At 40.0% G+C, this 16,714-nt stretch overlaps 3 protein-coding genes across 3 annotated transcripts in view; 2 read left to right on the forward strand and 1 right to left on the reverse strand.

The window, feature by feature from the left end:
* Positions 1 to 913: 913 nt before the first annotated feature.
* On the reverse strand, positions 914 to 5,973 carry BAG5 (BAG cochaperone 5). The gene is made up of 2 exons (XM_085225716.1): positions 5,816 to 5,973; positions 914 to 5,559 (listed from the first exon to the last, which is right to left on the reverse strand). Exon 2 carries the CDS (start codon positions 5,529 to 5,531, stop codon positions 4,179 to 4,181), a length of 1,353 nt encoding a protein of 450 aa, XP_085081842.1. The 5' UTR covers positions 5,532 to 5,559; positions 5,816 to 5,973; the 3' UTR covers positions 914 to 4,178.
* COA8 (cytochrome c oxidase assembly factor 8) lies at positions 5,933 to 14,220 on the forward strand. The gene is made up of 5 exons (XM_085225722.1): positions 5,933 to 6,084; positions 6,197 to 6,394; positions 8,014 to 8,077; positions 10,073 to 10,163; positions 12,540 to 14,220. The coding sequence occupies exons 1-5, from the start codon at positions 5,989 to 5,991 to the stop codon at positions 12,646 to 12,648; spliced, it is 558 nt and encodes a 185-aa protein (XP_085081848.1). The 5' UTR covers positions 5,933 to 5,988; the 3' UTR covers positions 12,649 to 14,220.
* The window catches only part of KLC1 (kinesin light chain 1), a 59,659-nt gene continuing 50,998 nt past the window's right edge, over positions 8,054 to 16,714 (forward strand). Inside the window, exon 1 of the mRNA XM_085225711.1 lies at positions 8,054 to 8,077. The gene's annotated coding sequence lies outside the window, so the exon portion shown is untranslated. The remainder of the gene's footprint in view (positions 8,078 to 16,714) is intronic.

A 16,714-nucleotide genomic window follows, 5' to 3' on the forward strand; every position in this document is an offset into this window, starting at 1 on the left:
ATTCTATTTATAAACTTTCTTCTTACCTGATGTTTTCTGCACGTGAACTTCACAGATTTTGTGCAGTACTTCTACACAGCCACTTGTTTTTTATTGCATGAATTGTTACTCTGCGACATGAAAAAGCATCTGAAAGCAACTGATTTGTTTTCCATACATGATTCATTTGCATTGCCTTCATCATATTCCATTACTAAGGCAGCAGAGTAGGAGTTGATAGTGCCATCTTCTCTCTTTCCCCTGCAGAGATTTAACTATGTAAAAGATTGATCTAATGGCTAGGTGCTACAGAAATACTTAAAATTTATTCCCTAACCCCTAGCCCTGTGATCCACCCATTCATTTTGTGGTAGCTCTGACTCATGTTAGGCTATTCTACAATCCAGTTTGTCTCACTGAAGCCACTATATTCTTTCTTCCTCATTTTTGCTATTTTTTTTTTCTTTTTTTTTTCCCCCTCCTGTTTTATTGCATTAAATCAGCTCACAGGAGTTGGCCATGCAGCAGAATCAGCACACAGCCAGCAGCTCTCTGAGCAGAAATAGCAATACTGATTTCCAGCAGCAGTGAGCTGATAACTTAGCTCACTGCATCTCAGGAAAACATACTGAGCTATCAGATCATGTGAACATGCCTCATCTGTACTGTTTAGAATCTGATTAGCTTAACTCCTACTGGAGGTTCTTTTTGCACACGAAGAGACTTCATACGGTTGTTTTTGCATCTCACCTCTTAAGAAAGCACCCCTCAACAGAAAGGTGGCAACACCTGTAACTATTGCAAGCATTTTTACAGTGAGCATTGAAGCAAAGCCCAGGAGTGTGCAGCTGTCACTGAAGGAATAACACAAGCAGCAGCTGGTGTAATTACTGTAATGCAAGGCTGGATGCAAAGAAAAATAAACAACACCAGATTTAGCAAGTAGAGGTAGGGGTGGTTTCCACACAAAGAACTTTATTTTCCTAAATACAGCAGTGAAAAAAAAAACTTTTAGAAGAAGGAAAAAAAAAAAAAAAGAGAGAGAGAATTTTATGTCTATATATTTAATCACTTTTTCTAAGACAAAAATCATTTACATTCTGATAACTCACATTCGTAAATAAATAAAGGCAGCAGGGCATAACATTCAAATGAATACCATGTAAAATTAGCAATGTATTTTTATTAATCAGGAACATAACACTGCAATATTTAACCTTGAATTTGTATATACACAAATGCCACACCTTACACAGCAGTAAATCTGGACATACACCATAGGAGCATGTACAATAATTTACGTTAACAAAAGCCTCCTCCAAACTGGTAACAGAGCAAAAACCCTCTGAGAGGTGAGTAACAAAAATAAAGATTGACATAACCAAATAAAACCAATTCAAAGGGGAATACAATTAACAAATAGAAATTATGAAGTATCATTACCTCCCCAAAATGTCCAGTAACCTGTTTAGCTCTAAGGTAGGTTACAAAGAACACAGAAAAGTTACTTTACTTCAGCAGAACACTAAAATGCAAGCTTTTGCAACTTGGTCCATTTACATTTTGCTAATTATTTAGCCTGCCATCTTGAGAAGTTGTATGTTCCTCAGTGTTTGGATATAAAAAAGAGTCATTACATTCTTTAGAACAAAAGCAAGACTTTAAGAAATCTCTGCTTTTTCCTTTTCTTTTTTGGTTAAGCATATTTAGTTTTCATTCATGCAAAAATTGAACTGATCCCATTCCAGATGAGGATTTTACCATAAAATTTAAATAATCAATTGATTGCAGAACAATGGAAAAAAGCTTCATCCACACAATATCGTGCTACCAAATCCTAGTCAGTCAATGAAAATGACACTAACCTCACACATTTGCCTCACTAGAGATGCAGGCTTGATTTTTTATTCAAAGAAGCTGAAAGACAAGCAGAGTTAAAATAGATCTGAAAACTATACTTACTCATTTTTGCCTAAGTTCAAACATTTATAAAGCTACACATGGCCTCCAAAGAACACCACCATTAAATTGTTAACCTACAAGAAACCAATGCAGACCTGACAGCAGTACAAAAGAAAAATGCATACTATTACCACACTATTAAATTCTTACATTTCCTAAAAATTTAAGCATAAACCAGAGATTGAAGTTCAAACACGGAGAAATCTTGAAATGAGTAAAATCATTCAGGTGTCAAACATCACTATTCCGAGTCAGCCATTAAATCTATAAATAGAGGTTGGAATTTTACCCAGATGATTTTATTTTTTTTAGGTAAGGGCAGATAAATTCAACAAGGTTTTATCTCTGAAGAGCCAGGGAGAACCCTCCAGCAAAGTTCTGTCATTGCCAAACTAAGTACCTTAGGTACTTAACTGAAAAAAGATTGGTTTTGGCAAGTAAAATGCAGAGAAATCACATGCACGCTCACAAAACAAGATCTATTCACACTCTGAAGTTACACAGGCTTTCAGCAGCATCTGAAAGCATGTTGCAGAGGAAAAGTACTCTCTCCTCCTTGTCCCCAATCTCCGTATTTATTTTAAATTAAATAAATTCATTTTTAAATAGAATATATTTTTCCAAAATTTGATGCTTGTTGTCAGGACGCCATACAGCAATTCTCACCTATTGTATTACATTAACTTGAGATACGGTTTTATCAGAATTATACATAATAAATCCAGTTTGCATCAAGCTGCCAGTAAACAGTTTCTATATCTACACATAATGGTGCAAGTTTGTGGTGTCCTAAAGGCACTTGTCTCTCACAGACAGCACTGTCTTATTTCGGTAAATAATCGGTAAAAAATATATCTAAAAATACTTTGTTTAAAGTTTAACATCCGAAATGGTCTTTACTCCTTAAAGAGGTGCCAAACATCACCTATGGAACATTGATTAATTAATTCAACATGAAAGAGCGAAGTGCAAAGTTTCTGTAATTAAATATATCTCTCTGTATTCATTCATTTTAATGCCATGCTCAAGGGAAAAAAAAAAAAAAAAAGCTAAAAACCATGCTATAGTAGAAATGTGATAGGTGCTAGCAGCCACAAATGAAAGGGTAGTGCATAAGGTAGTACAGTCGAGCTTATTTACAAAGCTTATTTATAACTAAGCAGTGAGTTACAAGGAGAGATGTATGCCAAAAGTTTTTTCCAAAACATGCCTAAAGCCACACCTGACCTGTATGAAAGATCCATATCTATATCTATATATCACAAACATACATCATCAGGGATGCCTTTATATCTAGCTATCCAGTTTTACAAAAATAATTCCAAAACACTCATCCGCTTGAACATAACTTCTGTCTTCATCAAATAGGAATAGACAAGTCAAAACCAGATAGAACAGCAGAATTTTAGAAAGACACCTAAGTAGCATTAATAAAGTTTATTGCAGTTTTCAGGTGCTAATGGATGGCAGTGTGAAATCCTCAAAACCCAATTCGTCTGGCCAGTACATATCTACAGATTGTCCTCTTCAAGTCTCAGCTTCTTAAAGCAAACATATTACAGAGTTTCCACCAGCAGAAGAACTGTTCTTGCAAATCATAGGTTGCAGATACCATTAAAAAAGTGGCTTTGCTTATGTAAATTTGAAGTTGGCATTATACTTCTGCTAAGTAGGAAATCTAAAGAGATCTAAACAACCTGAAAGTGTGATGGATGGAATAAAACAAGTACAACCCAAAAGGCAGCAGGTTTTTTTTGCATTTAATACTTTTCATCCAGAGTATCCAGACTGCTATGAAGTTGCTGGAAGGAGCCTCGTGCTTAAACACTAATTTTCATGTCCAGCTTTCTTGAAACAGTTCTGCCAGTACTGCACCACAAGGAATTTTCTGCATTTTGAAATATCTGCATTCTCTGAACATTACAACAGGTTATTAAAAAAAACCAAACAGATTAAAATAAGAAGCAATTCAATCAACTCTTAAGCTGCTCCTTCAGAGAATCACATTCCATTGCTTATAGCAGTGACCAGAATTGCTGATGCTGTACTGACAGTTGCCATGGCAAGTGGGTGACTGCGTGGGATAGCACGCATATAGCCAAGGTAACTTTTTATGCAACCTCTGTGATTTAAGCAAGCATAGAACACCACTTTCCTTATGTGCTGCCAATGTAACTATCATTCTACATGAAGTGCCGCAGGAAAAAAATGTTATTTTATGTCAGGCCATGGCTCCTTCAGTACTCCCATTCATCTGTTTTCATGTCCAGGTAGTAAAGAATATTCTGTGCAAGCTTTACTGCTTGCTTTCTGGCAGCCTTACATCGCTCATCACCTTGTGGGTCAACAGCATCAAGTGCAAGAAGTTGTTTTGTAAGGAGTTCTTCCAATCGCATGTAATTTTTATCTGTTCTATTTCCATCAAAAGAAATCACCTCCTGCTGAATTTGAGACAAATTTCCAAGAACAGTCCAAACTGCTTTATGAGACTGATGTTCTGCAGCAGTCTGCTCTGCATACATCTGCCTTTTCCCAAGTGCTTCCTTTAAATCGATGTATGTTATGAGAGTTTGTACTTCTATCACTGCTCTTCTCCTGGCTTCTCTAATACAAGGGTTTTTTCCTGGACTCACTTCATCTAACTGAGCAATAAATCCCTGCAGTTCTGCTTTGGATCCCAGATACAAATCAGAAGCATTCTCCGTTTTTAAAAGTAAAGAATTAACTTCCTTCATTTTCTTGCGGATTTCTTCTATTTTTAGAATGGACTGATTTTGTGCCAAATCATAAGCGTGAGTAGAATTCGCTTCTTCATCCAAGTCCAGGTACTTCTGCAATTTATTGATCTCTTCCACGACCTCCTTCCTGTAATTCCTTATTTCCGTGCGACCGCAGACATCCAAAGCATCCAAATCAGCGACGAGGCCTGTGAGCACGCAGCCTAAATGCCTGCAGGTATCATTACTGCTCACTCCCATCAGAAGCGCAATAAGAGTTCCTCTCGCTTTGTTCACCTCACACATCACAGAGTTAATCTTGGAGACAGAAGGATGCGCATCATTAGAGAGCGGCAGGGAGAGCTGTCTCTTGGCGCAGCTCTCTATGATCTCCTGCACGGCACACACTTTTGTCAGGGTGCGATACCTCGCTTTGCGCAAAGAAACCTTCCCTCCGGTTTTCACCTGGGTGAGCCTCAGCACGATATCCTGGATGCCTTCTTCAAACTCCTCGTTTACGCAGTTGCCTCCTTGGTAGAAAGGCGTGATCTCGCGCTCCACCAGCGCCTGTGCCTCCTTGAAGATGGCCTCGATCTCCAGCCGGCGCGGGTGGTTCGCGTTCTGCTCCAGCTCCTTCAGCAGCCGCTCCGTCTCCTGGGCAGCTCGCTTCCGGGCCTGCTGGATGTCCCCTTTGCCCTCGGTGTCCACGGAATCTATCTCGAATAGCTGCTTGGTGAGGGACCTCTCCAGCTTCTTGTAGTCCCGGTCCGTGGACAACCCGCTGAAGACGGCCACTTGCTGTTCGATCTCTTTGACTTCCTTCTGTATTTCGTGCAACCGTTTAATGGAAGGGTGTTGGTTCCCCATATCCATGCTCTTCTCTCATCCGGCTTCAGACGAACTGCGAGGAGAGAGAAGAGAACACGGCGGTTAAGCGGGTGCCGCGCCATTTCCCAGCGCCGCTGTTTACAACTTTCCCCCGGCGCTACAGCCACACCGACAGCCCAGTCCTATCCGCGGGCACGCACCGCTCCTTCAGCCCGGGGCTGAACCCGCAGGCGCAGCGCTCCCCCACCCCGCCCCCGGCCGCCCCTTCCCACCGCTCCGGAGCTGAAGGCGACGCGGCCCCGCAGGCCTCCCCCGCATCCCCGACTCACCCGGCAGCCGCCCCCGGGCTGAGGCACGGCGGCCCGGCGCGGCGCTGCGCCACGGCCGAGCGGCAGCGAAGGGCGCGGAGCCCGGAGCCCGGCCCCGCCCCGCAGCACCGCCCTCGGCTGCGGGGCCGCCCTGCCCGCGCGACATCGCCGTAAAGCGCGGCCGGCGGCGGGGGATGGCGGCTGGTGGCGCCTCGCGGGTGCTGAGGGTGGGAGGCTGCCGTTACGGCCGCTTCTCCTCTTCCTTCTCCTCCGGCGGCGGGGAGCGGGCGGTGAGTGCGCGTCGCCGTGCGTTTCAAAGCCGTGCGGGGCTCCGGCATGCGCGTGAAGTCGCGGCGTTGCCCAGGAACGGCGCTAACGCCGGTCATCCCGCGTGTTTCCCAGGGACCGCGCTTCCGTCCCCCCGCCGGCTCCCGCAGGGACTGGATCGGGCCCCCCGACAAACGCTCCAACCTGCGCCCCGTCATCTTCCACGTGCCGCCCCGCGAGTCCCCGCTGGAACGGCGGCTGCGGGAGCTGCGGGAGGAAACCCAGGCGTGGAACCAGCACTTCTGGGCCCGGCAGAATACCGCCTTCCAGCGGGTGAGTCCGGCGCCGCTGGGGGGCGGCCTCGGGCCGGGCCGGGCGGGATGGGGGCGTTTAAAGGCCCGTTCTGACTCCAATGACCCCGTGACAGGTCCTGTTGCGCTGGCAGTTGCAGCTTGTATCGAGGCTGAAAGCAAGGACACATTCAGTTGTGGTCTGCTTTCTTTTGTGATTGCACCGTAAGGTCTGGAGCACCTCTCCTATGAAGGAAGGCTGAAGGAATTGGGCTTGTTTAGCTAGGAGAAGAGAAAGCTCTGGGGAGACCTCGTTGCAGCCTTCCAGTGCTTGAAGGGAGCATGTAAACAGGAATGGGAGTGACTTCTTACACAATGATAGGACAAGGGGGAGATGGCTTTAAACTAAAAGAGGGGCAGTTTTGGTTACATGTTTAAAAATAATAATAATAATAATCTTTACTCAGAGGGCAGTGAGGTGCTGGCACTGCTACTCAGAGAAGCTGTGGGTGCCCCATGCCTGAAGGTGTTCAAGGCTGAGTTGAGTGGAGTCCTGGTCAGCCCGGTCTGCTGAGGGGCAGCCAGCAATAGCAGGGGGGTTGGAGCTTGCTGACCTTCCAACCTAAAATATTCTATGATCCCATAAGTTAGGAAGAATGGGAGTGATTCAGTAATTCATTATTTGTGAGCTTTGATCACCATATCCTCCCTGACCTTGTGAAGATTTTGGCAAAAACAAAACTTTTTAAAATATTTTGTAGAACTGTTTTTTGAGTTTGAGAAAATGATGAAAAGATAATTATTCTGTATACATCCAAATAATGACAAATTTTAAGGCTGCACGTTTTTCTGAACACAGAAACTCTCAGTTACACAGTACATCTTATCTTCACTGTTAGTTTGTTTTTGTAAGATTTGGATGTAGACAAACCAAGTTAGTGGTACTCCACACATGAGTTGTATGTGTTTCAGTAGAAACGTGTGTATAAATCGATTGATGCGTGCAGCTAGCAGGTTCACTGAATCATTGAATGGCTAAGGCTGGAAGTGACCTTAAAACTTACTTAGTTGTAGATCCCTGACATGGGCCCACTGGCTCAGGCTGCCCAGAGCCCCATCCAACCTGGCCTTGGGCACTTCCAGGGATGGGGCACCTACAGCTCTCTGAGCATTAGTGCCAGGGCCTTGCTACTATTTGAGAATTTCTTTCTAACATCTAACCTAAATCTTCTATCTTTCAGTTTAAAGTCATTCCCCCTTGTCTTACCTCTATCAAACTATGCAAAAAAGTCAGTCTCCTTCCCAATTATAAGCTCTCTTGAAGTACTGGAAGGCTGTGGTAAGGTCTTCCTGGAGTCTTCTCCAGGCTAAACAAGCCCAACTCCTGTAGTCTTTCTTCATAGGAGAGATGACCTAGCCCTTTGATTGTCTTCGTGGCCATCCTCTGGACCAACTCCAAAAGGATCTAAGCAACAGAGCTTTATCAGTTTAACGCAAAGTCACTGTGCTTGGGAAAATGTTCTGTTGATATTTCCAAATTTAATGAGTGTTGTTTGTTATTTCAGAGGGTATTAGGCACTGGGCTGTTACATGATTTAAAAATAAAGGCTTACTTCAAGGACCGAATGCCTCAAATTCTAATGTGGAAAAAAAATCTTTTAGGAAAAAGAAGAATTTATCTACTCAAGACTGAAAGCCAAGGGTCTGGAAACGAGAGATGAAGCAGGTTAGTGAGATCTTTGTATAGTTCAGGATACGTTATGAATTATCTTTGACTTCAGATTTTGTTGTTATGTGCTGTGTGTTCTATCACAAGTAATTGTTCAGAGCATGCATATGGAAAGTGAGATCTTCTGTTGCAGTGTTCGTCCCCTAATTCCTCCTTGCCCAGCTGGAGGGAATGTGCTGAAATCCTCTTCAAGTGATTTAATCATTCTGCAGCCTAAGGAGGAACAGGCTTTCTTCTCTCATGCTTCTTAACCCACTGAGCTAGCTGAACATACTAGAGCACTTGCCTTAAGTGGATATTGTGGTTGGGCAGAAAAGCACATGCTCTTTCTTCAGGTCCACATTAAATTAATACAGTATTTTCTATGAGAGAGAGTAAGACAACCTCTGAAGAATAATAATTCTTTGGGTTGGAAGGGACCTCAGAGATCACTTCATTCCAGCCCCGTTGCTGCAGGTAGGGTTGCTGACCAATAATTCAGATGCTAGATCAGGCTGCCTGTGGCCCCATCCAGCCTGGCCTTTATCAGCTCCAGGCATGGGGCATCCACGGCTTCTCGGGGCAAAGAGACAACAGCTGTTCTCTGACCATCTTTGTCTGAGCACAGTTGCTGTAAAATACTTGCCTGAGTAGGGGCAAAAGAAGGATGCTTTCGTAATGTAGAGAATTGGCCATTGTAGTACAAAGCTGAACATTTTGCTTAAAGAATAATGATGTGTTTGACTTCAGGAAAGCATCTGTACTGATGTTCTATATATCTCAGACCTTTGTGTTCCTCTTCTGTTTACGTCCTAGTGATTGGTATATGATTGCAAAACAAATTAAATTCTGTTGTTGAGAAAAACTACTGCTTTGTGTGTGTGCTTTTTTTTTGTTGTTTTAATTTGAGAAGTAAAAGAGAAAATAAGCTTCTACATCCCTTACGTTGACTGCACATATTGGGTTAGCTCTTCATTGTTCATACACACAGCTGTATATAGATAAGAGTAATAACTGCATGCGTGTACAGTTGGAATAAAAGTTATTTCTTATACAAAAGATTAATGCCATCAGCAGAACTGATTGAAGATTGACTAAAGCTGTTACGATGATTTTATCACATAGTATGTTAGGACATTGTAGTACTGATAAATAACACAGTTCTATGGTCAGTCTTGAGTGCTTTAAAATGTGTTTTTGGAACAATAACAAATTGAATCTTACAGTCTCTTCTCCCTCGTGTCCATATTCTCTGGGAAGTTCTAATTTGATCCTTGTTTTAGAATTGCTGTTGGTGCTAAGAAGCTTTTGTAGGAAATAACTGTTAAAGTTGAGAATATTTGCTGGCTGTCTAGGTGCTAATTTTGAGCAGTAGAAAATGACCTTCTTTCACATTCTGTGGGGAAAATACGTGTCTCCTTACCTTCTACACAGAGCAACATGTTCAAATCTGTGTGTCCTCTCTTGTACTTCTGTACAAAAAGAGTTGCCTACTAAATTAATATATCTGACACACAAAAGAGCACGTGTACTGAGATAAGTCACTTGAAATTTAGTAACAGCAGCAGAAAAAAATGTATTTTTGACAGTGTTTTGTCAGTGATGAATTGTGTTCTGCCTGTACTTACAGACCTTTAAGGGAGGAAACTCAAGTTACTAAGTGCTCTTACTGGTGGTGTTTAGACTTCAGCCCTGTGACAAATTAATGTTACTCAAGAAGTAGATGACTTTTCCTTGGGGGCTCATTGACTTCCTAAGTAAGCTGAGACTTTTATAAACAAACATCACTTTCATGAGTAACAAGGGTTTAAGAATTACTGTGCTGGTTCCAAGGTGCACAGTGTTTTTAATCTGCTGTGTTCCACTGATACATTTTTAATATGTAAATGTATGTGTTCAAGGTTACGCAAGAAGCCTGTGAGAGCAAGGAGTCAGACCTAGCTCCACAATCTGAGCCTGGTGTTTTAATCTGAAGATCTATCTTCACATTGTCATGCCAAAACTTATTTTCAGGCCAGAAAGTGACATTGAATGCAGAGGAAATGGCTGACTTTTACAAGGACTTCCTACGTAAAAATTTTAGAAAGCATTTGCATTATAACAGGTATGTAGAATGTATTTATGTTGACATCATAGTCTAGCCAAAAGGTATAGAGGATTGGATCTAACTTTGTGTTTTACCATAACTTTTTAAAACGAGCACCTGAAACTCTTATTTTGGAAAATGATTTATAAAGTGCTGCTGTTAGCACTTGATGTGAATTTGCATTAGCATTTGACTTTGTCTGCTGTTTATTGTTGATTTTTGTGGTGAAAGAAGCGTGGTGTTAAGGGACAAGATCAATTTTATTTCTCCTATGGCATTGGACCTTTTCTTCCTGCCAATTGAAAGTGATAAATGTGTGAGTAAAAAGATTGCAACTTTAGCATAACAGATTCTACTCGACTAAATTGAGTAAGAACTAGTAAATGTGATTTGTCTCAAAGGAAAATCATTTAATAAGTGCACTATTATTATTTTTGTTATTACTTTGCAAATATGGACTCAAGATGAAGTTGAGTACCTTTGAGTTTGGGAGGTTTATTTGTGTGGCAAAGCCTTTTTGAAATGATCCTCTGTGCTCATCCTGAATAGAACTTCTGCTGCAGTTGGGTGTGCCCACATCCACTCAGCTTTTCACATCTGCTGTGTTGCTTTTGTCACTGCTTGTACAACAACTTGATAAACTGGACTGGGCTTCTGAAACAACTAGAAAATGACCTGCAAATACACATTACCATAGTAGAGAGAAGGAAATAGGAAGCAGGCAGAGGATATTACTCAACCCAGTTAGAGTAGTGCTGTCCACTGCATGTGAAACCAAAATGTCATTTCTTCTCTGCATTGGAATGAAAAACTATTGGGCTCTAAGGTCACAAGTGTTCTCAGATTCCTGATGATGTAACATGAGTTAGAATTCTACTGTCACTGTAATTGATCTAGGAAAAAATGCAGTTTAGGGTTCTTTGTATGTATTGTGCATACAATAGAATTGTTTTTACAGCAAAGTAATAGCATTTAAAATAAATGAACACGTTTTGCCTGGGAGTGGAGGAAGCAAAACCGAAGAGTTCAGGCTGTTTCTGAAGGTGGTGATCCTTGTTGTTGCTTTGTTACAACACACTGAATGGCTGATGCCAAGTGGAACTGTATAGCCTTGAAAACAGTGGAGCTTATAGGCATTCTTTTTTTTTTCTCTCTCTCTTTTTTTTTTTTTTTTTAAGGGTCACACTTAAAAAAAATCAATTTATGCATTCATCTGTACACTTTTTTTCTGCAGTGTTGCTAGCTGGCCTGAAAACTGGCTGCTGAAGTGTTAAAGCTTCTAAAATTTAGGTAGAATAAAGACCATGGCTGTGCATAGACAACAAGAATATATGGTTCAGGGTACCTAGAGTGGAGAATTTTTTTTTTTTAAAGACTAAGAAGTGAGATGTGAAAGGGGAAGAGAAACAGTTGCAGTGCTAGCATGATATTTTGATATAACATGACATTTTAGAGGGTAGCTCAGTGCTTCTTGTCAGCATGATTTTCACCGCTGTCTTTACTGAGAGGTTAATATCTCAGGTCTGTGCTAATCTGTACATGCAAGATTTCTAAAAGATATGACAGAAGACCTAAATTCAAGGTGTAATGTAATGTTCTCTGCTATTTCTGCAATAAGGATACCATATTGCTGCTTGTGTGAAATTTTGCAAAATAAGGGAGGGATCCGTGGTGGAAAAATGAAGGTAATCATTAAATTACTTCAGTTAGTAACAGGAGCAAGAATTTGAAGCAAATGCCCAAAGATTAAAAAGTGGTATATTTAGAATATTTAGAAGTCATGCATGCCAGAAAGCAAACTTTGGTAACATTAAAGGCATGGTCTTTAAAAGGTGAGGCATTATGAAAGTGTTTCCTGAATTGAATTACATAATTAAACTTTGAAGTTTGATTTTACTTCCTTTTCCTTCCCTCCCATCCTCCCCCCCCCCCCCCCCCCCCCCCCCCAAAAAAAAAGTGACCAATTATGCCCATTACAACACATGTATCTTCATGTGTGCACAGATACTACACATAGCACAGCACTGGTGGGAAATCCTTAAAAATGGTTTGATTCTGAAGTAAAGCTGGTCATCATAAGATTTAATCTTGTCTGATTTAAAATGCAATTGGTTATAAAGTTACATATTAAACTTCTTTGCATTTGAGCTCTGAATAATTGTAGCCATATATTCCACATGCAATCTGTTCATTATGTGACTATCCACATCTGACATTTTCTTAAGTTAGACATTTTGTTAAGTTAGACAAGGAAAGTGTTGTCACAAAGAATGGAAAGTGTAAGTCATCACAAAATTGTCATTTGTCGGTGCCAAAGGATGTCTTAATATATTTATGTTCCTTTTTCTCTTCTTGTTCTTTATGCTGGTTATCTTCCTGGCTGTGGAACCCAAGAGATTGGTATAAACGTAACTTTACTATCACATTCCTCATGGGACAAGTAGCAGTGGTGAGAGCCCTGAGGTGGCTTCGTCGGAAAACAACAAATGCTGGAAATCAGTGATCACAGCTCCGTGAAGAATGTCATGCTACCTAGACTGCCTAGGTGTGCTATTAACTTGCTAATAGTGATGTTCAGAATCTGAATGTCCAACGTAATGATTGCTTAGGTCTTTTTGTTAGACTTTCTGTAAATAAAAGTTGCCTTTAGCCTGAATTTACAACCAGTTTACCTTTTATTCCATGAATATCCAAAATGTTTCCCAATGAAAACACAAGTAGAAAACTCTTGAAAACTCTTGAAAGCTTTCTTCTTTTACATTAACTGGAGCAGATCGCTACCGGTTGTTTTTTTGTTTGTTTGTTTCGTTTCGTTTCATTTCATTTTTAAAACCACAGAGGTATACCTCAAAAAACAAATCCCAGTGTGCCATGCCTGAACTTAGGCCAGAGAATGTTATCACAGACTTTATCTGTATATAAAGATTAAATGCCTCACTTTGCAGCAGCTGTCCAGGGCAGTAGTAGTGTAACATGACTGAAGGAACAAGCATGATTTCTAAGTGCATATGCACAACTGACTTAGAATAATCCTTTTTTTTTTTTTTTAATGCAACTATTTTTCATTTTTATTGAAAGCTTAAGATACGATTTCATATAATTTACTAAAGCAGTAGAGCCTACTATAATCTTGTTTTCTTTATAAGAAATGTACCTCTTGGACAACAGTTCCTCTAACCTGTGATTACAGGAGATTTTATCTGCTGAGCAATAAAAAAGATGCATTGCCAAAAACTTAATCTTTGTAAAAAAGGAAAGTGAGACTTGGCTGTATGAGAAGAACGTCATATTCTCACCCATTTTTTCACTTAAAAGAACTTGCTTGAGGGGGATTTTCTGGCTTCAAGGTATGCAATGTCAATTGGTAGGAAGCTGATATAAGTGAAGTCTTAAAATGTTATGCTGTGTGTCTGTAATTTAAAGGAAGTTCCTTAACTCTGAATGTTCTCTATGTCTATACAGTTCAATGTAGTGATTGTTTTAATACTTACTAAGAGGATTCTATTATTGAAGCACATTTTCTCCAGAGCTCTGCTGTAGGGAATGCTTTCATTTTGGAAATGTGAGCTCAATAGCCCTTGACCTGTTTTCCATATCTAAACATGACATAATTTATTCATGAGGTTTTTCAGCTTGAGCGAAAAGAGGTTTTGTTGGCATTAATGAACTAATGATTCCTTTGGAAAATGAAATATTAATGACACTGTAATGGATTGTGCTGTTTCATACAAAGATGATGGTATCATTGGGATTAAAATGATCACTGAATTGTGGTTCTGATAACTGTGTTAATAGTAAATGATGCTGTCATTAATAGTGTTTGCTGAGGTGAAAATCAGTAGTAGAACACTGTGAAAGCTATTTACTGCATGGTACTGTAAAAGATGTATGTTTATTAAGAAGTTAGAAAATGATATGTTTCTTAAGGAAAATAAGTTCTTGAAATAGTCTACCTCTGGTGAAGAACCCTGGTTCTTCAGGGTTGTACATTAAATCCTATGTTACAGCATGTATGCTTTGATTACAACATGAATGCACACTTCAATAAATAATTTCAGCATAAAATGTGGAAGAATTATTGGAGAACATATGGTATTATTGCTGAAGAGCAGTGACCAGATCCCCAGTGTACTGGTGGCTGATAGTCCTATATTGTGACAGCCCATATGTTAGATCCCTAAGGTATTTTCACATATGCTTAAGTTGGTTGGGGTCAATCAAAAGAACCATTTTCATCTGAGCTGCTCAGTTCTGTTAGTGCAGACATTGCCTGCCTGCTGATCCAGCTCAGGAAGTTGACTCACTGCTACTAAAACTAATCCAAGGAGGAAAGTGGTGGATGTCATTTGAATTCATGTTATCTCATTGTGCAGATGTAAGAATTCTACTAGTGGCAGAAGGGAGATGTGGAAATTTAGATGACGAGTTTGGATTGCTTCTCAGTCAACTCACAGTGGCTGTGAAATTACTTCCAATCTTTCATTGATCTAGTCCTTAGTATTGCCTGTGGAAATGCAATGGGGAGCATTTTCAGTAGTAGAACCACAGCTATAAAACTGTTTTCTGAATATGTATTCTTATGTTGGTCACCCAAAGATAATATAATTAGTGTAAGATGGATTTTGCTCTCAGCTGCTTGTAGGTGAAGTTCATGCCTTTATGGGATTGACATCATTAAGGTTCTGTGTGGGGTGCCAGACCCGTTCATCTAAAGCCTGTTGATGGAGTGAAGCATTTATCTGTTAGGTAAGTGGTGAGTTTTGATTTAGAATATGTAATAAAACCACTGTGAAAAGATGTTATTAAAAATAATCCATCTGAAACTTTGAATCTCTTTACCAAAACCACACACATTTACTAAGATAATTACATTTTCTGAAATGCTAAAGGCCATATCATTTTTTTTGCCAGTGTTGCATTCATTTTAATATTTTTGCTTGACTCTGAGCAGTTGTAGCAATGCCAGCTGCTTTCAGATAGTATTGATCATAAATCCTTTATACATCAAAGCAAGAAAGAGGAGCTCCCTTAGACTACTGAAAATAAATCTTTTATGTGTCTAAAGGTCTGCTACAGTAAGTGAAACCAGTCAAATAGATCAAAGAGTGACTTTTCAGTGCACATTTCCTGCGTATAGGAAAAATGGAGAGGAGTGTTCTTATCATTTAGGTATTTAGCTAATCCTGTCAGAAGTAGCAGCAATATTTCTTATTTAGTAGTGTCAGCGTGTGCCTTTTTTAATCCATCTCCTCAGTAAGTACATAATAAAGCAAAAATGTTTTGCTAATATTCAAGTAATTCTAGATAGTTTGTATTGGGGATGGCTGCGTGCTGATAATCTTTGGGTTTTTGCTAATCACTGAATTTCTCTACTGAAGCATTAATTTCTGTGGAATATGAGAGGAGTAGGAAGAATTGTCAAATGGGAATTGACGGGCAGAACAGCTGAAGGTTGGTTTGAAGTGATTCCAGCACCCTTATGTATGACTGACAAGGATCTGAACAGCTTAGAATTTTTGAAATTAAATACAGTTCTTAATTTTATTGGGAGTTTTAAGAATAGTGGGAGGAATTACTGAGAACCTTTAACTGAAAATTGCTAGTGGAAAAAAACTTTGTTCAGAAGTCCAGTTTGTAATAAGGAGGCTGACCTGCTCTGGCTCTGTTTCAAGGTGGACTGTTCTGTATGCAGTGTTCAGTTTCCACTATTGCTAAGCAATCCTGCTATCTTACAGAGCAATCCGGTTTAGCCAAACAGGGACTTACTTTACATCATGCACAGAGTCCAAGGGGCACTTGTTTACATGAAGGCTGGCAGGTTGAAAAGTTTTCAGGAAAAAATACTTTATGTCTGGACCTGTAATACACATGAATTAAATTTTATATTAGAATGATACCCTCTGATGGCTGTAATCTGATTCACAGAACAATAAACTCAAAAATATTCAGGTTCAGTTCTTTAAAGGAAAAAATAACAAATATGAATTACTTTTTCTTGTAAGTTTATTTCTTAATTATTTTCTTATTTCTTAATATGATTTTTAAGAAGATGGAATGTGATCCTCTTGAAATACTCATTAATATTCATTATTGTAGGAATTACTTCTTTGTGCTCTGACTTTGCATTCATTAATGGATTAAGATTAAGTATTCAGAGATTTAGTTGATTGATCTATTCAAGTGGCAGATGCTGTGGAAATGCAGCAGTACTTTTTGTTAGAAGTACTGAAGAAAAAATGACATTATTTGTTTTTGTATGATCTTATTTAAGAGAAATATTTGATTTTGACAGCAGCAGTACTATAAGAGTTTTAGAAACCATGCAGATGCTCTAAAGACAAAGTCTTTGTTTCTTACAGCTGCTCGTGTTGTCTTAGTGGTACAAGCTGATACACATTGGATCTCTTTTCTTACACTCTGAAGGGGAAGGAAGGCACAGTGATTTTTCCCTGCTGATGTATTCTGGTCCTCATCCTTAGGGTTGGCTCGGATGTGTTCTCAGGAGGGTCTGAAATGGCAGGAGACAGCAAGAATGACCGTGAGCATTGCTTGGCTGTTGGGACTGCTGG

Source organism: Meleagris gallopavo, chromosome 5 (genome assembly GCF_905368555.1).
Source record: "Meleagris gallopavo chromosome 5, MGAL_WU_HG_1.1, whole genome shotgun sequence".
NCBI lineage: Eukaryota > Metazoa > Chordata > Aves > Galliformes > Phasianidae > Meleagris > Meleagris gallopavo.